Source organism: Colius striatus, chromosome Z (genome assembly GCF_028858725.1).
Source record: "Colius striatus isolate bColStr4 chromosome Z, bColStr4.1.hap1, whole genome shotgun sequence".
Classification (NCBI taxonomy): Eukaryota; Metazoa; Chordata; class Aves; order Coliiformes; family Coliidae; genus Colius; species Colius striatus.
Window position 1 is genome coordinate 7,283,633 of NC_084790.1, and position 27,652 is coordinate 7,311,284.

Genomic DNA, 27,652 nt, shown 5'->3' on the forward strand with positions numbered 1-27,652 from the left:
TTTTTAAGGGTGAACGCATTTCATTTGCAAAAAAAATTCACTCATGACACTTCAGCACAGTGGTGTGTCCAAGCACATTCTTTGCAGAAAAAAAAAAAAATGGGAACAGAAGACTGTTTCACCAGCTCAGCTCCTGCCCCTGCATTTGCCAAGAAGCACTTGGCATATCTGTGAGCAGACCTATCACCAACAACTGTTGTAACTTAACTTGGGTCCTGATGGGATACCCCCATGAGTGCTGAGAGAGCTGGTTGATATTATTGCTAAGCTACTTTCCATCATTTTTAAATGATCATGGAGGGCAGGTAAGGTGCCTGAAGACTGAAGGAAGGCCAGTGACACTCCAGTCTTCTAAAAGGGCAAGAAGAAGGACCTGGGAAGCTACAGGCCGGTCAGCCTCACTTCCATCCCTGGAAAGGTGATGGAACAACTCATCCTTAATGTTGCTAATAAACACAGGAAGGAAAATATGGTTATCATAGAATCATAGAATAGTAGGGGTTGGGGGAGTCATCATGGATGCACCAAAGGACATCCTGTTTGACCAAGTTAATAGCCTTCTATGAGGACATAACCGGCTGGCTAGATGAGGGGAGAGCAGCAGATGTCATCTACCTTGACTTCAGCAAGGCTTTTGACACTGTCTCCCATAACATCCTCATCAGAAAGCTCAAGCAGTGTGGCTTGGATGAGAGGACAGTGAGGTGGATGGAGAGCTGGCTGAATGACAGGGCCCAGAGGGTGGTGATCAATGGCACAGAATTGAGTTGGAGGCCTGTGGCCAGTGGAGTTCCACAGGGATTGGTTCTGGGGCCAGTCTGGTTCAACACCTTCATCAATGACCTGGATGAGGGGACAGAGTTCAGCAAGTTCGCTGATGTCACCAAACTGGGAGGACTGGCTGATTCCCCAGAAGGCTGTGCTGCCACTGAAAAGGATCTCAACCAGTCTGAGAGTTGGGCAGAGAGGAACCTCATGAGGTTCAACAAGGACGAGCGCAGAGTCCTGCATCTCGCAAGGAACGACTCCATGCACCAGGACAGGCTGGAGGTCAAATTGCTGGAGAGCAGCTCTGCAGAGAGACCTGGAAGTGCTGGTTGATAATAAACTAACCATGAGCCAGCAATGTGCCCTCATAGGCAAGAAGCCAATGGCATCCTGGGGGGCATTAAGAAAAGAGTGTCCAGCAGATCAAATGAGGTTCTCCTCCCCCTCTGCCCTGCCCAGGTGCGTCCTCATCTGGAGTCCTGTGTCCAGTTTTGGACTCCCTAGTTCAAGAAGGACAGGGAACTTCTAGAGAGAGTCCAAAGCAGGGCCACCAAGATGATCAGGGGACTGGAACATATGACAAGGAAAGGCTGTGAAACCTGGGGCTATTCAGCCTAGAGAAGTCTTAAGGGGGGACCTCATTAACACAAGTATTTGAAAGGTGTATGTCAAGAGGAGGAGGTGACACTTTTTTTTATTGTCTCCAGCAATAGGACAAGGGGTAATGGACATCAGCTGGAACACAAAAACTTCCACCTAAACACAGGATAAACTTCTTTATTGTAAAGGTGAGGGAGCCCTGGCACAGGTTGCCCAGGGAGGGTGTGGAGTCTCCTTCCCTGGAGGTTTCCAAACCCACCTGGACACATTCCTGTGTTACCTGATCAAGGGGAGCCTGCTTTAGCAGGAAGTTGGACTGGATGATCTCTAGAGGTCCCTTCCAGCCCCCAACATTCTACGATTCTATGAATAGTCTGAGACAGACAAGTCATCAGGGAAAGCCAGCCTCTGGTCCCCTGCATCTTTTTAATTGTGGCCACAAAAAGGACTAGATAATTACTATAATCTCAGCAGATTTAAAAAAACAAAACAAACCAAACAAAACAAAAGAAAACAACCAAAAAAACCACCCCAAAACACATTTCTAATTTACATGTTCCTTTTCACAGTTGTAGGGTTAAGCAATAGGCAGATTTAATCTAGGTGTCTGCAGGGCTGAAGGTTGCTTTCATAAGGAGTCATCTATGATACAGAAGTTGCAGAGGCTACTGGAAACATAAAGATAGCCCAGGAGCAGTATTTTTTACTGGCAGTAAAACACAGCAGGTGCTAATGATGCCTAGATTAGCAGCTCATCAAAATCCCAGCACATCTATGTGCATTTCTAGAGAAACCAATGCTGGTGAAGAAGGGCAGCAAATAAAACCTGAGGAGGCAGGGAGTAGGACACAGGTCCTTGTCAGCTTTGGGAGGGTAGAGAAAGGTGCATTCACAGCCAGCACCAGCCCGGTGCTAGTCAGGACTCAAAGATCCCTCTGGTCTTTTTACTGAGGGCAATGAGTGTAGACACGTTGTCCCACAAGCAGGGTTCATTCCCTGGTGTGCAATGAGCCAATCTTACATACAGAGCCCAGACACTTGTCTGATCATGTTTGCATAGATGCTGCCGTGTAATTCCACAAAGTCAGATCAGCAGGCACACAACAGAACTTCAGTGTATTTGTTACGTGATCAATAAAAACTCACCTAAATTTACACTCATTGGTTAGTGATTTTTCTGCTATTGGTATTTAGTCTTGTTTGCTATGTAAATTAGTATGCATGCTTATTACAGGCATTGGGGGGGCGAGTCTTTTTAATCTTGAGCTGAGTCAGTGGTCACAATCCCCGCCCTGACACCTTTACCTTTTCCCCAGTTACTGCAGATCTCTAACTTTGTCCTTCCTGGGCAACCACCCCGACTTTGCTGCCTTCTGAGGCAGGATGTCCTTATCAGTCTCTAGCCCCTCTTCAAGGATCCAGTCTTAGCAAGGCAGGCAAAGTAGTTTAGGCTTATCCAGTGAAGCTAATGATTAATTGCCATCTTAAATTAAACAGTGTCACTATGGCTTAAGCATTAACCATTGCCATGTTTTACTTAGGCGAAAGACAAGGCCACTGGAGTCTTTGCCTCTCTGAGGTTCGATGCTGGGCAGGGCCCTTGTATACATCCTAGTGCTTTTGCAGGTGGGAATGTGAGAGAAATCAGTTTTAAAATAAAATCACCATCCCCTGTGATGCAATCCCTGGTTTAGCTTTGCTGCCTTGATGCTATGCCACTGCAGCAGCCTTTCCTGCACCATATCCCTTGTTTGCTAACCCTCTGAGGAGTGAAAAGGAAGGAGTGAGGCACCAAGTCCAGGATGACAGGCAGAGGGCATTCATACAGGCTCCACATTGACAAACCATGTTGAGAGTGCTGTGAAGCATCCACAGGGATAGGCATTAGTTCTAAGCAAAAACTGCTTCCCACAGCAATAGCAAAGCATATCTTTTGTCTTAGTTTCAACGCAGTAGAAAATACAGTCACCTCCATTTCCCACTCTCCTGCCGAGAGGATAAATGCTGGAAGTGCAGTGGTGCTCACATCAACTGGAGCCAAGAGACCATACCTTGTATTTTGAAGATGACATCAGCTAGGACAGGTGTATTAAAGAACAGCCTGAGAGAAGTATTACATAGCTGCTTCATCTGGCGAGGTCTGCACTCCTTTACAGTGTTAAGCTGCAAAATAATTAATAAAACACTGTCATGCATAGTTGCCCACAGAATAAAAGGCTACGTCATTTATACGGTGAAAACAAAAAACAGCGTTTTGCTTGCTAGTTTATGTCCTGTTGCTAATGCTGCTCAGCCATGCCTCTGGCATGTGCAATCCTCTGCAAGCATTTTTACCACTTGCTTTCCTATTTCCCACAGTGCAGCAGCTCCAAAGTGTCTCTGTCTCCTACCATCACACCCCAGCCCTCTCCCTGGTACTTTCTGACCTGTGACAAGCTTCATCCAGCACCTCTGGGCAGGTTTGACTGTATCAACTTCTTCAATACAGAAATCCCAGAAGAATCAACAACTACTCGGGCTTAAAACTTTTCAGGACTTTAAGCCCACTCCTATGAATGTTTTAGCTGCACACACTTAGGACTGGCAAGCCTACAACCAAGTGATTGGGAGCTTAAAACAGATAATTAAGTTGTTAATCTTTATATTACATTATCTCCGGGCAGTCCAGGATGATTTGCCATTTAAATTGACAGAAATACATTGTGTAAGTTCTACAGGATTAGGGAATGCATAAGCAAATGGCTGTTAAAACTAATTCTGTATTGTAACTTTGTACTAACAAAACAATATGATATAAATTATATTTTACTGTGAACTCATCTGATGAACTGAACATAGTGAGTTGTAGATGGCTTTCCACATCACAGCATTCGTAAGAGAAAACACCTTTCTTGATCTATTGCAGAAGTATAACTTTTGGCACATACTCAGGAAAGCAAAGCTCTGCAGGGCAGCCTCTATTACACAAGAATTAGCAACACCTAATCACATTGTTAAATAGTGGGCAAAGCTGTGACTATGAGGAATCCCTTCAGGGTACCTACTTGCCTGCTATTTACTGAATCCATTAATTCTGTATATTACATCTGCATATCTTTGTTTCTCTTTTGTGAAGTATGTGTTATTGTTCTTCTGTGCATGTGAACAACCCACTGATAATTAAAGCTGTGCAAGCCAAAGTAAGTTTGTGAGCCAAAGCAAAGATTGACAAGGAAATCCTGTCTACAAAACAGTTCCCCCACAGCTTAAATAGATGGTACTAACAGCTACTCTGAGAGTTAGTTGTACCTTCCCTGGTGTTTTCAGGATACATTTAACTTTTTCCAGCACGTGTTCCATTTTTTCTGGATCTTTCAACTTCTTTTTTATATCCTCTTCCAGTCGTTCCCACTGGAAAGCACCTGTCATAATACCAGGTAAAGGTGATTATAGTTCAACATGGCACAGGCCTTAGCAGGCAGAGAAAAGATGACATAAATGCCAAACAGATCCTGCAGAAACTGTATTTTTTGCATATAAATCAGCTAGATCTTTGTGCTTAGAAAGGGCAAGATGCAATTTATGAATTGCACATATAGATATATATATATATCCACACACACATATACAAGAAATGGAAGATTTCATTATAGAAGATGACATTTATAAATTGCTTCTTCCATGGTACTTATAAAAGAATGCAATCAAGTACAGATAGATTAGTGCACTTCACTTGCATTCAAAATACACTCCTGAATTTCTCCCAGTTCAATCACTACATATTGCAACTCCTGAGTGTTTCAGTATTTGTGGAAGTTCTTTAACATCAGCTTGTATTGCTGGTCACATTTCTTTGTGGGTGTCTGAACCAGAAAAATCTTTGTGCAGTTATATTCTGAATGCTGGCATCACAAGACAGCACAAAGTTTGGAGTGGAATTTCTTTTTCTTCCTTGTTTTCAGAGTCAAAGTCATTATGTTCTCTTAGGTCTCTCAAGAGTCTTGTTGGAAAAATGGAAAGTGTTGATCAGTGTTAAACATAGCTTCTCTTTATAGGCTTTGCTGGAGTTAGTCTCAAAGGCACCATGGGGCTTTTTGGTAACTCTAATCTCTGGTCCCCAGCACCACACACAAGGAAGAGCCAGAGGCAGGTATATTTCAGGGCAAAGCACAAGTTAGCACAGCCCTGAAGGAACTGTGCTGCAGAGCAGGCTAAAGAGCATGTACAATACATGGTGTCCTTAGCTCTATCAGCTCCTACACGTACTGTATGGATGGCAAGTGTTTACAGCCTCAGAGACATAATGTCATGGTTCTGCAAAGTTGAAAACAAGTCACTACCTCAGGATTTGATCTCTCTCAGCCTGTGCCTCAAGTGTCATTGAAGAACCTCAACATCTCTCAAAGACACCAAATGGTGCAACAATTTGGGGCAATGCCCTTCAGGCTGGGAGCTCAGAGAGACACCAGAGTTTCACCTACAACTCTATCAAGTTTCACACTGCTTTGACTGACATCTACCATTTATATACTTGCAAATATAAGATCTCCCTTCAGTCTCCTCTTTATAAAGTATTTTTATATTTAAAAAAAGAACAAATGAGTGTCAGCTATTTTCAGGGAAAAAAAAAACCCTAAAACATCATTCTCTTTCATGTGAGGACTCCTACACAACTTTTCAAAGGTTAGAAAAATATCAGTCCAATTTTAATAGACAATCAGCCATCAGGTGGGTGAGGTCCCTGCCTGTACTGAATTGGTAGCAAAATTCACATTATCAGATCACCCTGCACTCCAACTGCTGGAGAGGTCACTGCTTCTTCTTCAGCAGCACCATACCCAGAAGAGAAATCACTTGATTTTCCTAAGTAGCCCTGCACTTTGTCAGTGTGTTTAAAACCTGCAACTGTCTATAGCATTTTGAAAACCTTAAACTGTCTCAAACTCTTTTTTTTTTAAATTTGTTTTAGCAGAGCCTTTGAATATTATTGATGTTTGCTTGTGGACTTCTTTCAGTAAAATGTTGTGCTTAATTTATGTTTGCTAGATTTGGAACAACAACTAATTTAATTTTTATTAAACCTAGGCAAAGGGCTTTTTTCATTTTGTTTGTAACAATCACAAGTGATGAAACAGATGCAGCGACACAGCAGAACATCACCACCCAACAGCAAGGGCATGTTCCTGAGGGTGGTGCACATGTTTCCTCTTGAGACATGAGCTGTATAAGAAACAAGGAGCCAGACCCATTCCCAGGGGAGTACCTGAATAAAGGAAGTGGAGGATCTCTGGGAGACAAGAGCAGAAGACAGAGTCCTTCACCAGCACCCTCACAGGTGAGACACCATCCGGGGCGGGAGGGAGGGCACCCCCAGCCTCCACAGCAAAGAGGCTCTGTGCCATCTGCACAATGGAAGCATCTTGGATGTCTGTGGGCCTCTTCACCTCGAAAAGCAGCATGAAGAGGTGGCTGACAGCACAGAGGATGATCTTGTGAGCCTCCACCACCGTGCTGAGATCCTCAGGGTAAAACGCCACATCAGCACACTGGCAGCAGCAGAGCAGGTTGTGCAGGTCGGCGTCATAGTGTGAGGCTTCGCCCTTTAAGATCGGCATTTTCTCTGGGAAAGATAACAAGTCGAGCTGTAGAACTGTAGCAAATATTAACCACAGGACAAATCTATTCCCAGAAACCTGATCAAATGAAGGACAAGTTTTGAAACAAGTATTTGATGGGAAAATTTCTTAGGTGCCATTTGAATATGTTTAGTAAAATACTCTAAAAAGATAAATACTTAGTATATAACAACAAGAAATATAAGAAATACTTAGGTTAGTAAAAACAGTCCACCCTCTTATGAAACTAGGGACTTTGGTTTGACTTGTCTATGAAACCCAAATCTAAGGGATGATCTGAGTGAATTTCTAACATGTTTGAGAAGAGGCAACCGTGTATTTAGAGGTAACTACTAGTCAGTAATTGTTTCACTGAGTAAATGTATCAGATGCTCAGGTCACATATATCTCTCCCTTAGTTTATTTGCAGCTAATAGAAATATTACTTGGTGATATTGCAGAAGAAAAAAGAATGATGTAAGTTTCTTTTATAACTTGTCTGTAATGTCTGTATTAATTCACACTTGCATTATCTCACCAAGTGTACCAGAAAACTACTCCTACCACTTCTGCCTAAAATAAATCAGAAGTCCATTGAACTGTTACAGTTTGCTTCACAATTCTCCTCAAATTAATTAAACCATCAATAAAGATAATGACATTAGAGTAGCATAACCAGAAGAGCTGATAGATAGCACAGCTCACGGTAATGGCTATATAATAACAAGATGGTAATTTCACAGAGGACAGGACACACATAATGAACAATATGAGGGACAAGACATCAGCAAGCACCTGGCTGTTCCAGCTGAGGTGGCTGAACTCGATGGCATTTCTGTGTCTTTTTCCTTTTCTTCATTTTTTCAGATGACTTCTGATTCAAACTTTGGATCATAAAATATTCCAGCTAAAACACAAAATGTATCTTTAAAAAATCCTAGTTATTTAAGAAAAACCTAGACATCAAATAAAAGAGAAGGAGGGGGTGCTGTATGCAGGACTGAGGCTACAGCCGCTATGAACCACCCTCCAGGAAAGTCTCAGCACACCTTTACCAGGAGCAGGTACCAAACGAAGCTGAAACTGGCACAGCTTAAAAGGTTGTTTACATAAATGACAGTGGTTAATGCTCTTGGATTTAATCTTCCCAGAAATGTCAGACACAAAGATATTCAGTGTATCAACTTCCATAGATGCTAATTACAGAATTACAGAGAAGAATAAGACCTGATGGATAACAATCAAGTGCAGGGTGGAACAGAATCACATACGAGCTCTGCAGCTTGTAAATAATGACCATCACCATGCAACGCTAACGTGTCCTCTGACAAAGTCACATTGCAAGATGACCCTCCTAGGCAAGATTTGCTTCATTGGCACAGGCAACAAGCATCATCACTGCAATAAAAAAATGTACCTTAGGGAAAATGATCCTTTTTATGAGAACAAAGAGGCACTAAGAGTGGTACACTTCCAGTTAATGCATGTCATAAACACTTTTATCACCCAAGCTATTACTATAATACATATAGTGCTTTCTAAAAACTGGACCAGATGTTGAGTGGATTCCTCATTTTCAATTGAGAATTAAGGGATTCAATAAAAGCTGGGTAACTGTTGTGCCAGATATTCCAATTTCCTATCAAATCCCACAGAAGAACACATCAGGGATGACAACAGTGCAGAGCATGTGAAATTACTGTGCTGAAAGACCTGCATGTTTTTTCGGTGAAGCCCAAATGCCACTGAGAATGTAACCAAAAGATTAAAAAAATAAAGGCTGAGCTTCAAATACCTCATAAAACTGAGATGGGAAATATCAGCATGAAGTGATTTTGTGCGGAAGACACGCATACCTGAAAGACTATATTTAGAAACTGCTCGTGACTTCCTTGTGTTCAGGAGGGTGAAAAAAGAAGCAGCTCATTAGAGGTACAACATTTTAACAAGCTTCTCAGCTTCTGCCTCGTTCAGCTCCATTGTGCCTGACCTCAGGATCTGCTCAGGACTGCAAGCTGCATTGCAACTGCAAACTGAGGGACCACAAGAATATGCTAAAAAAAACAGGCAATTTAACAATCTTGTGTGAGTTGCTTTACAAGTAGAACAGCTGTGAGAGTTTGAGCAACTAAAATTTAAAATACCAGAACATTATGGAATAATTCAGCTTGGAAGAGACGTGTGGAGGGGACCTGCTCAAAACAAGCCTCGTCTTCAAAGTGGGATGAGGTTGTCCGGTGCAACACACAGCAGGATTTTTATTATCCCCTCCCAGTAAGAAAAAGACACAAATGGAGGCAGGAGGGAAATTCTTGCAGGCTGTACTCTGGCTTTCCTAAAACCTCTTGGAAGGTAGTTAAAATGTGAGCAACACTGGTACTCTCAATTTGGCTAGAATTGCAGAAATACAGAGTAGTTTGGGTTGGAAAAGACCTTAAAGATCATTTCGTTCCAGCCCCCTTGCCATGGGAAGGGACACCTTCCACCAGACCAGGTTGCTCCAAGCTTTGTCCAACTTGAACATTTCCAGGGATGGGGCAGCCACAGCCTCTCTAGGAAAACTGTGCCAGGGCCTCACTGACCTCACAGGGAAGAATTTCTTCATAAAATCTACTCTAAATCTAGCAGTTGAGGGAAATTGCCCTCAGTGGGAGGGCCTGTGATGTGCCTCTGCTTGCCCTCTGCTTGGTCTCTGGAGCTCTGACATGGATTATGCACCTCCTGTGCGTGCCACCCTGCTTTCAGCCCAGGGGTTCCTCACTCACCACTCCTCCAAAGTACTTCTGTATGTAGAAGTCATTAAGAGTGTGTAATTCGAGGTAAGTGGCTCCTAGTTCTTTGGCAAGCTGAACTCCCTCAGAGGTGGTGACACAGCTCCTCCTGTCCGAAGTGCACAGGGGGCAGGTGCAAGGTACTCCTGGGGTAAAACATCATGCAAAAAAATAGCCATTTTTGTCAAATAATCCAGAATCTTTAGCTTCATAAATAATCATAAAGATGTATTGTTCAGAAAAGATGAGAAACACAAACACAGTCATTTTATAGTAAGAAATCTGTAATTACTGCAAAAGACCCAGTTTCTTATCAATCAGTTCAAAATATTAGGTGCCGTACACAAGTCAGATGACATTTTTTTTTGCACTAATTTACATTCAGTTTTGCTAAGGTGAAAAAGTCAAGCAGGGCCTCCAGAAGCCACGTTTGGCTTAGACCCTCGGTATCCTTATATACACAGGTGTTGCATTAGCCTGCAGGTGTTACCTTTTGTTAGTGTCACCCTTAAATGTGTTTAATTACTGTGGCCTGTCTGTGCAGGAAGCGAGCACAGTAACAGAAAGGGAAAATTTCCACTGCAGTCCTGGGTCTTTTGGGCATGTATATACTGTGACATATTATTTCCTTAACACATATTAACTCATAACTTTTTTTTAAGCCAAATTAGGTATTTTTTAAGATTATGCCAGTTAACTGATAAAAATCTGTTATCCACCTTGGTTCAACTTTGCCTAATATTGTCAGGAACTTGTTGACCATGGATGTGAATTCAAATGTTCAATGCACGTGGCTCTATGTTAACTTGTCTGCTCAGACCTATGGATAACATGTAATAATGTGGCTTTTCTTAAATTTCTTGTGGCAGAACCATTTGCTACTACGGAGGATTAAGATCTTAGTAATTTGTATTGAGCAAACTGCTGTGTTCACAAATACCTCCTAGAAACAAAAGGGTTTTGTGTGTGCACAGCAGTCTGCTCTGGCAGGTCCCAAAGCAAAACCGTGGCTACAGAGCCTGACTTCTACCATGGCCACTTTACTGAGGATGACAGAAAAAAAAGGTGGAAAAGAAAAATGCCAGACTGGTGATATTGTGTGCTTAAATTCAAAGTGTAAGAAAAGCTGCTGGAAAGGACAGAGAGTAGTAAGACAGACTTCACCTTTATAATGGCAGACTTATTAAACCTCCATATAAATCAGAGCATAAAAAATAACGTTTGACCATTATCAATGAATTACTAAAGAAAAAAAACCAAAGAATCATTATAGAGCTTTTTACCAGTCCTTTCTCAATCACTGAGCAAAGAGATACCTAACTGGACCCTGACAAATCCAAATATTACATGCACAGAAGACATACTTCATATAGGTTAATATTTCTTCAGTATAATTATAAAAGTCTACATCTACATCCATCAAGTCCCTTACTCGTAATAGAAGGGATGCTCAGAAATACTTCTTCTAGACAAACTCATAAAGTAAAAGACACCTGACAGGCTCAAGTTTTGCATTCATTGTTTTATGGAAAAAAAAAAACAGTTGAAAAAATCAGGCCCTAGCATTAAAAAAAAAGACCACACAAAAATCAAAAGTGTGCAAAACATTTGGAAATACAGAATAATGTTTGTATCTTGTTCTATTGGTGTTTGTGATATTCTTTCTGAATTTTATGTCCTTAGTGCCAACAGAGTGGAGTTACTAACGTCTACCCAAACTGAGAATGTCTTTGCAGCAGCATTGCCCTTGTCTGTTGGACACCTATAGGTCCACTCTTTCCTTATACAGTTGTGTCACATGATTTTCATACTGATTAAGCTGCAGCAACTTCAGTGTAAAATTGATTTGCATTGTCATAGCAGACTCAGCCAACAGATCAGCCCAGAGGGGGCATAGTGCCAACATCTCAGCTGTGCCATAGCTATATCACATCTGTATTGCAGCCACTCCACCACCCAGGTCAGCCCTGTTGGTACTGCAGCATGTGGCACTTTGTGGTACCCAAAAGGCTGGTGCATTCATTCATTCTAACACACCTCATAGAATTTGGAGGCTTTTCCCACCTCCTTGCCAGTGGCTGCAAGCTGATGGACTTAATCTCATACATGAGAGACATGAGCAGAGAGGACTTATCACCGCAGGGTTTGCCTCATACACTCAAACATATGCTGCTTAATCCAAAACACTAGATTTAATTCCTGTGTGTGATGGCTCCACAAGAAGAGTGGTTACAAAGGTCAAAGCAGGACAGGATGTATTTCATTGCCAGCTTAATTAAGCATTACGTTCTTGCCAATACACTAGTGTACAGAACCAGAGGACATGCACATCCTACCATCATCCTGACAGACTAACCATTTCTGTTAGCAACTTGGAGAAACAATCAGCTTCTATTGAAATTAGATCATCTCTCACTTCTAAGTGAGATTTCACCTGTCTGATTTTACCAGAGGTTGGATACATACCATTTTTCCTTGCACCAACAGCAGAAATTATTACTGGAACTGAACAGTGGTTTAATGTTTTTTTAATCATTGGGACATAACTGTCCTTTAATTCTTGAAATGAGTTCTTCTCATTGACAGAGTATTTAATCACAATAATATCAGCTCCTCCAATGAGACTGCGAGAGGTGTACCAGTCACTGTCAAATATACCCTAAACAGAAAAAACACTCATTAATAAAGCAGAAGGTGAACTATTCAACAGTCACTGCAAAACCTTACAAAAGCATTTTTAACTGATAAATTAACCTCTTATTTGAAGATGTACAGCAAAAAGCAGAACTCATGCTTTGCAATTTCCCTGTTTAGAGAACAAGTTGCTCATTATAATAAACAATAAGTGTCTTTATGAATTCAGAAATTCTTCAGGGAGGCAAAAAAATAGGGTTTATTTAGGAACATACTTTGTAGGAATACACTTTCCTGGTTTATTTACTTACCTTTCAAACACTTTCATTGAAGAAATAAAAGCAGCTTCACACAAACTTGTTACTTATCACACCACTTTAGGGAAAAAGGTTACACAGAACTATGCTATACACCTATGAACCTTTAAACACAAGTTTCCTCAGTTGGATGTGATTTTTTTCTGCTTCACAAGAGCTTCCATGTAGCTTTAACAAGTTTCAATGTATTCAGGATAAAGCCTTTAATCACATAACTAAACTTTATTTTCTGACTTTATGTTCAACCTGTCATTATTCTATGCCTTGTAATCCTGAAAATTCACAACCATGCTGTATCCACATGGAATATACAGTTAATACTTGTATATTTGCCCTGAGAACTATAATTTCAATATTTCTGCTTTACCTAGAGGTAGCTCATAAACACTAATGAAAGACATGGCTTTGTACATATGCCCAATTAAAAACTCTTGACAGAAACCTGTAACTGGTCCAGAGAACTAAAAATGAAGCCAAGAAACTAAGATAATATGGTTTTTTTGAACAGAGAGACCTTATTGCAACCTTTCAATACTTACTGGGGTCTGTAGGGACAAGGGACAATGGTTTTAAAATGAAAGTGGATTGATTTAGACTGAATACAAGGAAGAATATTTTTTAGGAGGGTGATAAGGCCCAGGGAGGTTGTGGCTGCCCCATCCCTGGAAGCATTCAAGGTCAGGTTGGACGGGGCTGGGAGCAACCTGGTCTGGTGGAAGGTGTCCCTCGGCCTGTAATTAGAAAACCACCATCACTGAATTTAAAGAACGGCTATTCTGTGATTCACTATGTTGACAAGAGCACTGCTCTTAGTATTTGGTTTTTCAGTTAAGTCAAGTTAGAGGCTATTATAATCCCAGGTGAAGGAAAATCTCCACTAGCATTTAATAGAATCCTTTAGGCTGTGTTAAGAATATAAAGTGAACGCACAAACACATTATTTCTCAGCTCTACCAGTAAGACTACCAGCTACAGTGTTTCCAGACAGACAGCTAGTCAGGCACTTGTAGAACCTTATTGTCGTGGTATAGGCCCATCAGGGAACAAAGACCACGATTAGCCTCGAGTACCGAAGTGGCTGAGAATTGCTCAAGGGCAGGGAGGGCTTAATTGCCACTTAAGGTTCAGGACAAAACAGACCAGGCCACTCGGTTTGGGGAAGAAAACAGAAAAATAATTTAATGCAACGTCAACTAAAACATACCCCAAAAACCCAAAACATAACCAAAATGAAACAACACAGAGTAATACATCAATGAAGAGTCCAACCAGCCTTTTTAAGAACACCTTCTTGCCACACCTCCCCTCTTCCCGGGCTCAGAGCCCTGATCCCGTGGTTTCTACCCTGTCCCCCTCTGAACGGTTCAGGGGGCAGGCAGTGGGGGTTTCAGTTAGTCTGTTCTCGACAGCTTCTGCCATTTGTCCCTCCTCAGGACGAGTGAACTCCACACCAGTCCTCCCTGCAAGTCCGTGGGGTAACTCACACGCATGGCAGCCCTGCACGGGCTGCTCCGACGCGCACTTATTCCAAAGGCTGCAGCTCCTCTCTGCCTCTCGTGTGGGGCTGCTCTGCGGCGTACAGGCTCTCCAGCACGGCCTGGGCCATGGCCGTCTCCCCACACAGTCCCTCGCCCGTCCGGGCTCACTCACATGGAGCTGCTGGTGGCTCTCAGTCCTGCCACGGATCTCCACAGGTTTCAGGTTGCATTCTCGCCACGGCTTGCAGAGGGGTCTCTGGTCTGTTGCTTCTCCTTCCTTCCTCCTTCTCTGGCTGAAGGGTCCGCGTGGTCGCCTCCATCTTGTATCACTCTTACACCTCCTGTCTCGCATTCCAAATTCCCATCCCCTAAATAGTGCTGGCAGAGGCGCCAGATTGGCCCAGCCGGGCCGGAGGTGGGTGTGAACCCAGGAGCCGGGGGAGAGTACGCAAACTCTTTACCGGGTCTTCACTGCGACCCAGTCCCCCTGTTACCAAGCCAAAAGCTGCTCCTTGCTAAACCAGAACACTTATCACATAGGCAAACTGTTGGGGAAAGAAACCCCACAGAAAAGTGGCATGGGCTGCAAGAGCTTCCCGGGTGTGTGTGGCTGCAGGCTGCAGTGGTATGCGGAGCTCTGTGCTTCCCAATGCTGTCCTGTGCCATCACCATGTGTTAATCCTGTAGCGAAGGATTTAACAAGGTTTATGCAGTTCTAGTGTGGATGGACTCCATTTCCGTGGGGTAAAGGCCAGCTCTGCCTCCATCAAGAAGTGAAAAATGCAGAATGCACCTACCTAACATCTCACCACAACCAATTTCTGTTGTACAGTTTCCCTGTGCACTCACACATTTGAATTAACACCCTCAAAAGCCCGTTCTTGAAGATAGATCTTACATGTAAGAACACAGAGGAGAATGACATGTTTACAGAGATCATGTTGCAATTTTTGTTTTGCATCAAGCACGGTTTAGGCTCTAAAAATGCCTCCTCCAACAAAGGGTTATTTGCCCAAGGCATCACTGAAACAGACCATCCAGAGCCTCCTTAATTATCAGTTTTAGAAAAGATTTAATGTGAAACTGACACAGGGAATTTCTTCAGGTGACAAACAATAGTTCGAATTCAGAAACAACCTCCATTCCAAGCTCCAGCTATGAAATTCATGTAGTAGCTCCTCCTCTTCATGCCTACTGCTCCTGGCACAGCTCATTTTGAAAGACAGCCATTGAAAATGAAAGAGTAATTGCATAGCTGATATTGTTATAATGTGACCTTATTAACTAAATTCATACTTCTGTCACTATTCATCTCAGGACTTAATAGGAAAAAAGCTCCATTCTTTCCTTGCATATCTCTATTATACACATCTCGTAATACATTCTTACCATTAGCAAATCATACTTCTCAAGCATTAGCATTGAAAATAAAGTCTCAGAGGCAAAGAAGACACGATTTTCCTACAAAATCCCATGACTCTTCAAAAGGACAATACTTGCTTTGTTAAAAATAATTTATGAATGCCTTTATGGAATGGCAGAGAAATCCCTGGGACAAGTGGCCTTGCAATGCCCACACTCTTTCTAAAAGCTGCTCATAAATGCCCCCACATCCAACTAGCCCAGACTTTGATCTGGCACAACATCAAGAGCAAATCTTCTTTGGAGGGACATGAGAGCCCCAAAGACCACTCCCCTCGGATTTCCCTGGGATCCAAAGAGCTTCACTGGGAATATTGGAAAGTTCCTCTCTTCCTCTGATCCACTTACAGAGCCACTCTCCACTAGCAAAGCCTTCTTTCCAGTGATGCTTTCCACATCACATACTAGAGCCTTCCCCATTTTTGCAGGGTTTCCCTGCAACTTCTAATCAGTCAGGTGCACAGCAGAACAAATGTTATGGACATATTCTCCATAACTTACCAGTCCCTTGAACTTAGTCAAGGTAAACTTCAGTACAGAAAGAAGTATCTTCCTCAGAAAACAAGGGGTTTGGGTTTCTTTTGGGTTTTTTTTGTTTTCACTTGAGACTTTCCAAAACAGCTTTAACTGGTTCAGCTGACCCAGAAGCAGAATTAATGAAGGCTAACATTGCCCTGTGCTATCTTCTCACAAAGCAATTTAATAATATTTGTAAAAAGCAAAAATAAAGAAAACAGCTGGGAAAATAATTTCCTAGGGCACGACCATGTGTTGTAAACTGCCAACTTCAGGCAGCCATGCTTAAAAATGAGAAAGGAAGACAAGCTAAAAAATTAAAAGTTGCAACCCATGGTTTTGTACTGAAGCAGCAATATGACAGGATGAGGAAAAGCAATGAAAAAAATTAGCACGTGGATCAGACTCCTTTACCTTCAGACATGTTAAGGGCCAGCCAGCCTAGCCATCACAACAGGCATATGTCTACTGCCACAAGGCAAAACCCAGATAACTGGTCCATGGACAATACCATGCAGATAAGAAAGCTCACAGGGTTCAAGGAACTACTGCTGATGGCACAAAAAATGCAGACAGAAAAATAAGAATGGAGTCATGAAACCAGAGTGTTGAAAGCAAGGATTTGAAAAACATAATTCACGAGACACCTTTTCAAAACTGCAGTTAATGCATTTGGGCATTAGTGGGTCTCACAGAGGTCTGCAGCTCTGTGCAGGTCTCTGAGCAGCACTGGCTAGCTTTCAGACAGGTACAAATAGCACAGCACTCACTCCTCTGCAAGTCCCTAGCCTAGCACAAAGCCATCTCCCAAACCCAACTGCTCTATTTTATTCCACTGTAATATTTCTGCTACTGGTAATGTGGTGATGTCACTGATTCTCTAGAATCTGGGCAGCCTTTGTAAACTACAGGAAAACAAAAAAATCTGGAGGTATTGTGTCTTCTGGGGAGGGGGGAAGAGGGAAACAGAACCACTCCACTCCTCCCCCTCAAAAAAAAAAAAGGAAAAAACCCACACAAAACAAAGCAAAAACGGATGGCTCACAGAGGGGAAAAAAATTGAATGGACAGTGAGACTCTCGGCCCAGGACCAAAACACTCTCATGTCCTTTTAGTACTGCTGCAAGTAAGAGGAACAAAAAAGGAGGTGATGCAGGTAGGGGACACTCACAAGTGAAGTTTTCATTCTGCTGTTTATTTTCCAGCTTCATCATTAAGTGAATCAAAATAGGGTTCATATATCCTCTGCTATGCTTCACTCTGAACTTGAGGAAGATTTATCTGCCATCAGATATCACAAATTTTGCCTGTACTTCTGCAGTTTTCACTTGTACATATGCAGAAGCATAATGAAATTCAGTGTAAAGTGACTGAAGTTACAAACCACAGGCAAGCCAGTAAAATGGCAACGCGGTCCCAAAGGCTGTCAAATCTGATACAGAGTGCTAAATAAAGCGGCCTTTTTCAAAGCAAATCTTAAAATTCATCTTGCAAATTGCTTCTTCTAAGCTTCCAGCCCCCATACTGAGGTTTACCTCCCATGGTAAAAACTGGGACATGCCAGTTCCAAGGGCTGTGTGAGAGCACATCTCGAGCTTGCATTAACAATTGATCAGCTATTAAAAACAAAATATTCAGCATGGATGCTAGCACATTTGTATGTTTTCCCTAGTTCTTTATATCCCTCTCATTCCACGTCTGGATTTCTGTCAAAAAACTTTTTCAGCCCCCTGAAACAATAGAATGTCAATCCCTTCACGCCTCTGTCCCCTGCACGTGGGAGATAACAGCATGCAGCTTTGCAAAAGCAGAGCAGGACACAGTGAGCCACAATGATATACCTAGTGACTGACACATGGAGATCAATGTGGTTTTGGAAACAGTGACATTTAAATTTTTAAAGGTACACTCCACCACTACCTCTACAACCTCAAGCTGTCTGCGTTTATGACAAGAGAGCTCCTCACAACATGCTAACACTGTTCTACATGTTGATAAACATGAGATTATCCTTGCAACCTTTTAAGCCAAGCCATATCAAAGAATATAATACTAACACAGGCAGTTAAAATATTTATGGAGCTGCTGTGTGAAAAGAGCAGTCCCACAGTAGGCTGGGAACACCATTCCCCCATGACTCCCTGTAACATTTGATGGATACTGCCTTGGGTAATCACCCCCAGGAGGCCTGCAGTTTGTCAGCCACCTTTGGTCACCCTCAGCTTATGAAACACCACATTCTCACAGCACTCCTGATGCTGTTTCACTGACCTCCTGCCCTCCAAAATAGTAGCACTGACCACATGGTCCAGACCTTTCACATCTCTCCAAACTGTCAATGCATGAGCTCTTTGGCAGCTGCTTGAAAACCTATCTTCAGCCCTTTCAAAGAGATATATAGTACCCAGTAAAATGCCCTATATCATAATATCACCAGGAAGCATACTACCCTCGCAAAGAATTCAACCAAAGACACTTGAGCTGTTGACCTCTCCTGCAGACTCAAAAAGCTGAGCAGCATTTTGGACTGGCAAAGACAGGTGCAGCATCAGACCAAAACATGAGCAAATCCACTCTGTACCACAATCCATCTATCTCAGAAAAGGGTCCGTCATACCCTGGTGAGCTCTATGTCATAAACTCGCCTACACGCTACTTTTCCAGACCGAGCTGTAGAGGACAAAGAGCAGTTGGGCAACCTGTGTTTCATGACTCACAGCTATTGGTGCACTCAATTGCCAAACTTATGTCTAGGACTGGCTTGCCTTAATCATATGGATTCAATCCAGTTGGAATACAAATGCAAACCCACCTTCACAGTATGCTCGGACAGCAGAGGTGGAAGCAGTGCCAGGCCTACCATACCACCACCTCTATGTGTTAGTGACATGTGAAAATAATTCTTTTGCATGAAGACTACAATTTGAGGCAATACAAAATCACAGAATCATTAAGGTTGGAAAAGACCTTTAAGATCATCAAGTCAAATCACTTATCTCACACTGCCAAGCCCATCACTAAATTAACCCATATTTCTCAGTGTCTCAGCTATGAGGCTTAAATATCTCCGGGAATGGTGACTCCATCATCTCCCTGGGCAGCCCATTCCAAAGCTTAATAACCCTCTCAGTGAAAAAGACATGATGTCCAACATAAACCTCTCCTGGTACAACCTGAGGCCATTTTTTCCTGTCCTATCATTCATTACTGCTGGAGAGACGAGACCGCCCAACTCACTACAACCTCCTTTCAGATAGTTGTAGAGAGTGATCATGCATCCTCTCAGCCTCCTTTTCTCCAGGCTAAATAAACCCAGTTCCCTCAGTCTTTCCTCATCAGACTTGTTCTCCAGACCCTTCACCAGCTTTGTTGTCCATCTCTGGACACCCTCCACCCCCTCAGTGTCCTTCTTGTAATGAGGGGCTCAGAAATGGTCACAGCACTCAAGGTTCAGCCCCATCAGCACTAAGTACAGGGAGACAATCACTGCCCTGCTCCTGCTGGTCACACTATTTCTGATACAAGCCAGGATGCTATTTGCCTTCATGGCCACCCTCAATCAATGTTTTGGATTATCCTGTACCAGGATAGTCCTGGAAGGACTATTGTGACGTAGCAAATGTCAAGCATCCAGACTACAGAAAACACAGTCTACCTAACCCTAGCAAGGACACAGCTTTACTCAAAATAAATCACCTCCTGCAGAGCCCAGTCTAGGTATCTGAGGCGTCTTCTACTAAGCCAAAAAATGATGATTGTTTCTTATCATTCCCATTAATAAATTTCCTGCATCCTTTAGCTGAGAAAGGAAAAAACAAGCAACCTCAGAAATATAATGTCCCAGACAATAATAAGTCCGTTTTTCAGAGGCAAATACCATAGGGTTCCCAGAACTAAGGACCTTGTTTTGTGGGAGAGCAAGTACAAATAAAACAACATAAACCCACATGAACTGCATCTCCTAGGTCCTTCCTTTGCCCTTCTCCAGCTATCCCTGCCTGCCTTCCCACCTCCCTTCCCAACCTCCAATCCTCTTAAACACTCTTTGAAGTCCTGAAGCCTTAATTTATATTCAGGAGCTTTTACACATTGCTGCACTCCAATGACTTGGGCAAAACTGCATGGGCAGGTCACATGCAGCTTCGAAGATTAAAAACAGGATCCCCCAGTCCACCTGAACCTGTGTCTTTGAGTGCAGCTGACAACAACAACAACAACAAAGGGAAAAATGTTTGAGAAACAGAGACCAGAAGGACAGCTAAACTGGATCATTTTGTTTTAGATTACACATTTCTGATCATGTATTTCTGGAGCTGTTAAGATTCCTGCAGACCCCCCAAAAAAGTTTTTCTTACAAGACTGCAAAAATCAACCTAAGGACAGATTTATGGAGCTGGAACTGCTTATTGTTTTAATTTCTAAAAGCCGTTAAGCTTAATTTCTTTTTTAGGCTACTAAGTAGTTATTAAATATGTTTTAATTTAGATTATCAGTATCATTTCTTACATAATCATTGATCTGCTCATACTCAGTTCTAAGTTATCTCACTAGCAAAAATGTGGAACTGTGTCAAAATCCTTTTCATGTACCTTCAAATAAAGAAAATAATATTAAGATGCTATTATTCATTATAACAGAAGTAAAATGACTCCATATAATGTATTTTTCAAGACACCAAACCTTAGAATGTGTCATTTTTGAAAGCAGTAAAACATGAATGCCTTTTGCTTTTTTACCAGAAAAGAAAAAAGTGTTTTGGTTTGCTGTTGATAAATATTTGGAGACAGTTCTTATGAGGCAGTTTCACAAAAAACCGAGGTTTTGTTTACCTCAGGACTACCTTCATTAAAGTTTTCACTCCACGGCAGAGCTGAAAATATCACCTCCCTGAAAGGGCGGTGGGCAGCAGCCTGTTAATGAGAAACTTTCTGAAGCACCTTTGAGGCTTTCCAGAGTTTGCCTGGTTATGCTTTATATGCTGCCAGTATTTGCAGTAACTAAAATGAGTAAAATCCCACAATAATGACAATAACTTAAAATTAGGCTCTATTTTCGTTTGATTAAGACTATTTACACTGTTCAGCGTGGCTAAGAAGACTGAGACGGATCTCTTACCCAAACAGGACAATCGTGGACCACCAGCCTGACATTCCCAAACACGCAGGCTTGGTACTCTGTAAAAACCGGGCTTCTGACTTGACAGGCAGACAAGCTGCTGTCGATCTGGGAAACGAGGGCACTTCTCCCGAGATAGCTCTCGATCAGGCTCGGCGGCTGATTGTCCTCAGAAAACCCATCTCTTTCATTCCCAAAGGCGACAATATTAACCGACCTAAAATAAAAACAATAAAGACGAACCTGAGTTAACAAAGGGCAGCGATATGAGAGAAAAAACAATCCCCTTAAATCAAAACTATCATGTTAATCTTTCTGAATCCTCCTCTCTCTCTAGATCTTTAATACGCTTTCACCACACCCCGTAATCAACAGCAGAACACATACATGATCTCAATTCCCGCAGCACGGTGAGAGCAGAGCGGAAAAGACGCCTGGAAACGCCGCTCGCATTACAAATCCCCAGCCGGCTCGGTTGCTCGACCGCCGGTGCCCGGGCTCAGCCTCGCCGCCGCGACCCCCGGGGATCCCGCCGCATCCCCTCGCCTGCAGCCAGCCCAGCAAGCTCGGTGCCGGCGGCTCGGGGCGACGGGCCGCGGGGCGATGGGGCGCTGGCAGCGGTGCTAGTGGCGGCAGCGGCGGGAGCAGCCCAGGCGCCGCTGCCCGCCCTCCTCGGCGGCTGTAGGTGAACTGGAGGCGCAAGGCGAGCGAGTGGCTGGTCGCTCGGTCATGACCATCGCATCCTGACGTCAGCCAGCAGGAGAGGGGCAGACGCAACGGGCAGAGCGAGCTGACGTTTCTGCAGAGCTAGCAAGGCGCAGCCAGGTCAGCAAAGGCAGACAAAGGCTAGCTAGCACAGCCGAGCCCGACGCTGTGCTAGAGACATTTGCAGGGCACCACAAGAAAAAGAACCAACATCACAGCTCATGTGCACCAAACGAGAGACCAGCACCAGGAGACTGTGGCAGCTGAAGCAAAATAGAGTGTGGAGATCCCCTGTTAAAGTATTTCAACCACACACACACTCTTGGGTTTTTTGGTTTTGTTTTTTTGGGGTTTTTTTGGTAAATGTATCTTTCCTGTATGAGGAAAAACATTATCTCTAATTATAAAAATAAACAAATATCCAGAACCAGAGTCATTCTAGAATCGCATGTTCTGTGGCAGGCAGCACTGTAGATATTAAAGCACTGAGTAAAATTATTTCAGGCACACTAGAATTATAAATAAATAATCTATTGTGTGAACACATGTTGCTGTTAATCCCACAGGCAAGAACTCATTCAACATGGGTCTTGCTATCATTATCAACAGAACAATTAGCAGACCTTTGCCTGCAGCAGTACATACTCTGAGACAGGTGCTATTGCACTATTGCCAAACATGAGACAACTGATGTCAGTGCCAAAGTTTTATACCAATAGTATGTTGGTTGGCTGGTCCAATTAAAAAACAAAACAAAACCAAGCAAAAATATCTGTTGTGTGCTAATGAAGTCAAGCAGCATTTATATTTTTACTGTAAATTCTACAGGACCTACTAAAAAAACCCAAAAAACCTAAAAACATAAACCACCAGATAATTTACCAACAGTTTTGTTTCACCATGTTCCAGCTTCTTCTGCTTTTTGGTCTAGCTTTACCCAGAAAACTAAAAGACAAATGACAGGTGGTGGGTTTGTTTTTGTTGCCTCACCTCCCTCAAAAAGAAAGTTTGAATTCATGTTTCTTAGGCAAGTTTTAAAAAAAAGAGAAGAAATTGAAGAAAGCCACTTTTATTCCCGCCTAGATAATCCTCCAACAGTGATATATTGTCTGCCACATCCAGTGTCCAAACTATGTGCATGAAGCTCATTTCATGAAAGCCAACATACTCAGAGCCATCACACTCCTGCTGCTATGTCTATTGTACTTTCTAAAAGATACCTAATAGCCTTTGGAATCCTTAAATTTGCGATTGTAGTGGTCAAGATGTGGAAAATGCAGAAACACTTTGAGAAAAGCTTTTTACAATACTAGTGAGCATAGCCTAGTGTAGCTAAATAAATATGCACACACATGAATATGTCTACACAAACATAATTTTACATGCATGTATGTGTATCTACATTTGCAGACATGCACAACCATAGAAATACCAAGAAAAACTGAGCTGGTAAATGAAGCAGCCCCAGTGAGAAGTGGCCTAATTAACTCAAACTCCAATTAGCATAGCTTAGTTATTGCTGCAGCCCTAGCCCTGCCCAAGGGTGCCACCAGAGTGGGAGTGTGGCAGAAAACACTCCCTCTTTCCTTGAACCACTTGGGAAAATAATGAGGGCTACCAAAAGCATCCATTCGGGCAAATTATGCAGATGGTTGGATGTGGGATTCATCTCACCTGTGAGCCCTTAAAGCTCACAGACCAAGATATCATTGTGTTTTAGTAACACTTCAGCAATCAGAAGACTTTAAACAACTTTTAGAAAGCAAGTGCTGCCTGTTCCTTGAAAAGTAGGTCCACAACCCTATTTGTGTCTGCTTCACTGAAGGACTGAGTAATATATTTCAAACAAACAAACAGAAAGGGGAATAAATTCACTCTTGCAGGATAATAAATATCACAAGCAGAGAAGTCGCTCAGCACTCCTGCCTCACGTGCATTCTGCAGGTTACCTGGGCACTCCAAGGGAAAGCTGTAAAGGTTGTTTGGCTGATAGGATTGTAGAGGATTGCTTGACTGTTCCCTGTTTGGCAATCTGCAAGTGGAGTATCCTATGTTTAGCAAACCTTTCAGCCAGCAGGCATTTGCCACTGCTGCTAACATGCAAAGACCAAACTGCAGAAAAGGCAGTCTCTGACTGTTCAGAAAACAATAACATATTTGGTCTGCATTTGACAATGGAATGTTATTTTGTTTTAGATCACTCCTGCCAAAGCTTTCCAGTATCTCAGTTAAAGCAATGAAAACAGATATGCAGTTTTTGCTGACAAAAGGGTGATTATAATTTCAATGGCAAGGAGATATCTGCAGCCAAGACAAGGAGGAGGAATTTTTCCTTATGAACCTGCAGACTTACTTGCACTGATTCACTAATTGACACATATTGTCAGGACAGTGAGGGGATTTTAATGCACCTAGATTCTAAGCTGTTGCCAAGCCCGGTCTTTAGCTGAGTCTGCATGCTACATAGCTGCAGCTGATGTTGGGAGCAGCTTCAGGTGCATGGGAAGTGGTGTTGTTCTAGGACAAGTAAATTTCCAGAGTTACTTTCAAAGATAGAAGATTACTCCAGATAACAGTAACATAGTTTACTGCTTAGAGGTGTTAGCTCGTAGCATTGAGGAACAGACTGTGCGATGTAGGCTGGACTCTATTGGTCCTCAGACACACTGGAGATCACTGCTGAGACTTCCCACACAAAGCACCAGCAAACAAAAGGAGTTTTTCTGTTGTGCTGTAGCCATCTGCCACATCCAAATCAACAAAAGCCGTCTGTGTGAGTGAAAGTAAGGAATGAATGACAGAACAGTGTTAAGAACCATCAGTATTTTTCAGTACAACTATGCTAGAAGAATGTTGTGGAGGTCGATTTCGTTTAGAAGCACAGTTGGGTTTTTTCCACACACACAAAAATTTGAGAGAATTTCAGGGCCAGCACAAGTGCTCCTGGCCAGAGATTGCTGACCCTCCAACCCAAAAGATCTTGCTGTTGACTGTGTTCTGGAGGTCACTGGTGAAGACATCAGCAAAAGACAGGACAAACCCCAAGGGTTTTGTATGAAGTTGTGGAATTACCATCTCTGGAGATAAGATTGCCCTAAGTCTCACTGGAAAAGTCTTTGCACAGTTTGAGCTCATTAGATGCCCTTGGGGTGAGGCTGGGTTAGACAACTCCAGAGGTTCTTTCCAGCCTCAATTATTCCCTGACTCCATGAATCACCTCCCTCCTGGAGAGTAGCCACTAAGCCTATCCTTCACTTCCTCTTCTTACACCAGCTTTCAACCCAAAACCCAAACTCTCATCCAATCTTGTTTCCTTCAAAGTTTAATAAGCTTTGCAAAAAGCTTCTCAAAGGCTTTTTGGAAATGCAAGAGGATTATTATGCCCACACGACCCCCTTTATCGGCATGCTTACTGCCCTTCCTCCAAATGCCGGTGATGCTGGACTTCACTGGACCCTCTCCAACACCTTCCCAACAGACGATGCTCATCCACATGTCCCTTGATCTCATTCTCTATCACAAGACTGTTGTCTCACCAGGAACAGCAGCCTGCCCCATTGCTTTTCCCAGACTCTGCAAAAGCAGTTTTGAACATACTGGCAGCTTCTGATGGCACCTCCGAAGACATGCAGACCCCAGACCCAGTTCTGTGGTTTCTTATCTGAGTTTCTGAAGAATGATCTTGCTAATGTTGTCTACTCCTGGCCATTTATTAACAGTAACTACTTTTCTCTAGCATTACTGCATCAGATCAAGTAATAGAATGTCGGCTTACTGTTGAACCTAAAGTGTGAAGAGAATGGAATGTCACATAATGAGAAGAAAGGAAGAAAGAAAAATGAAACTTTTAAAATTTAAACCAGGTCCAGTTAGTAGTAGAACAGAGCTGTGAAAACAGCTACTAAGTTGTGGAAAGCTGCTAACGCTGTGAGGGTGAGCTGTGGATTACCAAATGCCAGCTCTGCTGCTGCAGAAGTCCCATGCAAGGACTACCCTCCAAGCTTGCTGCTTTCACAAGGGGAGAGAACATGAGGAGGGGACCCATCTGGTGCCTGTATGCCCCAAGCTGCTGCAGAAATGAAGGCCTGAAAACACTTTGTGATGTAGAAGATGATACCCCATTCACAGTGGTAAGAATCCCCAACTGTAGGTGCTGCACTGTGTGATTCTCACACCGTTGTTCAACAAGTGTTATTAAGTGCATTAGAAGGCAGGTCAGAGGATCAAAAATAGTAGTTTATCTGTTATTTCTGCTATTTTAGAAACAGAAGCCATTGCCCCGAGGTGGATTCAGATCATGTCATACAGAGGAGCACCATCTCCACCCAGTCTGCTCTAGTTCTTTCCAAGGCTGGCTGCAGGGATAGAGCAGCATGGAGCCAGCCAGCACCAAGAAGAATGGGAAATATGCAGGTGCTCCCCAAAAGAGAGAGGGAAGGTCTCGTCTGGGGTGGTCATATGGTCAGACATGCCAATCAAAGTGCTCCACAGGTCTCTGCTGCCTGGGTTTCCTCTTCTATGTGGTGCTCAGAGCACATGGCACCATGTTAGCAGGAGATACTGCTGGAGATTGGGGGCAGGGAAGGGATGGCATATGCTCAGAATGTTTTGAAAATTCCAGGCTATTTTAATCCACTTTATGATCCTCTGGATAAGCACTTAAGACCGAGTGACCCAGCACGTGAATTCTACGGGGAGAAGTGCCTCAAACTGCTTAACATGCTCCTGTGGAAGTTCTGCCCTTTGCCTCACCACAGGGGTTTTTTTTATAATGTATACAGTTTCTAGTTTTCCTTACTAAAAATATATCACAGGAGCATGGATAGCACTCATTACATCAGGTAAATGAAAACAATCTAATAATGTCAGCTAAACAAGTGAGTTAATGTGCATTCTAAGAAGAGAAAATTAAGGAAAAAAATATTAAAACTAGATATACAAATGCCTACCATGTAGTATATACATAATAAAAGCAGTTATTCATCTATTAAAGTTCTAAGTTCTCAACAAGACATAAATAAAACTTCATTAGGAGTGGATCTGCTGCTGAAAGTTACCTTCTAACCCCTGGAATTAAAAGACAGGGCAGATTAGCTCTCCTTATACAGATATTAAATGTCTTCCAAAGGGTCATTGGATGGCCATATTTAAAATAATAATTTTACTTTCAAAAATCCGAAGACCGAGGTCAGAGCTGGACTTTAAATCAGCTGTTTCTTTTTAATTACTATGTTATTTTCCCGATTTCTGCTTTCTTGTTTTCCCCTTTGTTATAATTTCTCTGCTAGTTAATATTCTTCCTAGTTCTCATAATCCTCTGCTGTCCACCTACCTCCAGCTACAGAGGCATGATCTGTGTATAGTGACTGAGTGTTTTTCCCTGATGGTTTTCACTGCCATAGAAAATGACTTAATTTTAGTCTCATAGCCTCTCTCATTCTCCTGCACTGTTCAATTACCTTCTCAGGAGGTATTAGGCCACTCATGAGACAAATTTCCTGTGTCTGTAATCGTGAGAAATAGCACATGATAAAAGGACATAAGGTTTCTTTCATTTTTAAGAACAAGAGCCTGTGAATGACTATTTTTGTCCCTCAGACCCTGGATATATAATGTGAAGTCACAGAAGTCTTTTGGTTTTGTCTGTCATCTCCAAAGCAGCATGAATGGAAGTCTCGCTACTAAACAGCCTGTTTTTACAAAACTGGTAGGAATTTAGTATCTTCAAGGCT

The 27,652-nt window shown here is 42.6% G+C and overlaps 1 protein-coding gene across 1 annotated transcript in view; it reads right to left on the reverse strand.

Moving 5' to 3' along the window:
• RHOBTB3 (Rho related BTB domain containing 3) overlaps positions 1–21,604 on the reverse strand; it is a 35,207-nt gene extending 13,603 nt beyond the window's left edge. The window contains exons 1-8 of the mRNA XM_062019235.1: positions 21,597–21,604; positions 21,216–21,432; positions 12,200–12,392; positions 9,728–9,879; positions 7,758–7,869; positions 6,611–6,967; positions 4,657–4,769; positions 3,420–3,531 (exon numbers count right to left, since the gene is read on the reverse strand). Coding sequence (XP_061875219.1) covers positions 3,420–3,531; positions 4,657–4,769; positions 6,611–6,967; positions 7,758–7,869; positions 9,728–9,879; positions 12,200–12,392; positions 21,216–21,432; positions 21,597–21,604 — 1,264 coding nt within the window. The remainder of the gene's footprint in view (positions 1–3,419; positions 3,532–4,656; positions 4,770–6,610; positions 6,968–7,757; positions 7,870–9,727; positions 9,880–12,199; positions 12,393–21,215; positions 21,433–21,596) is intronic.
• Positions 21,605–27,652: the final 6,048 nt, after the last annotated feature.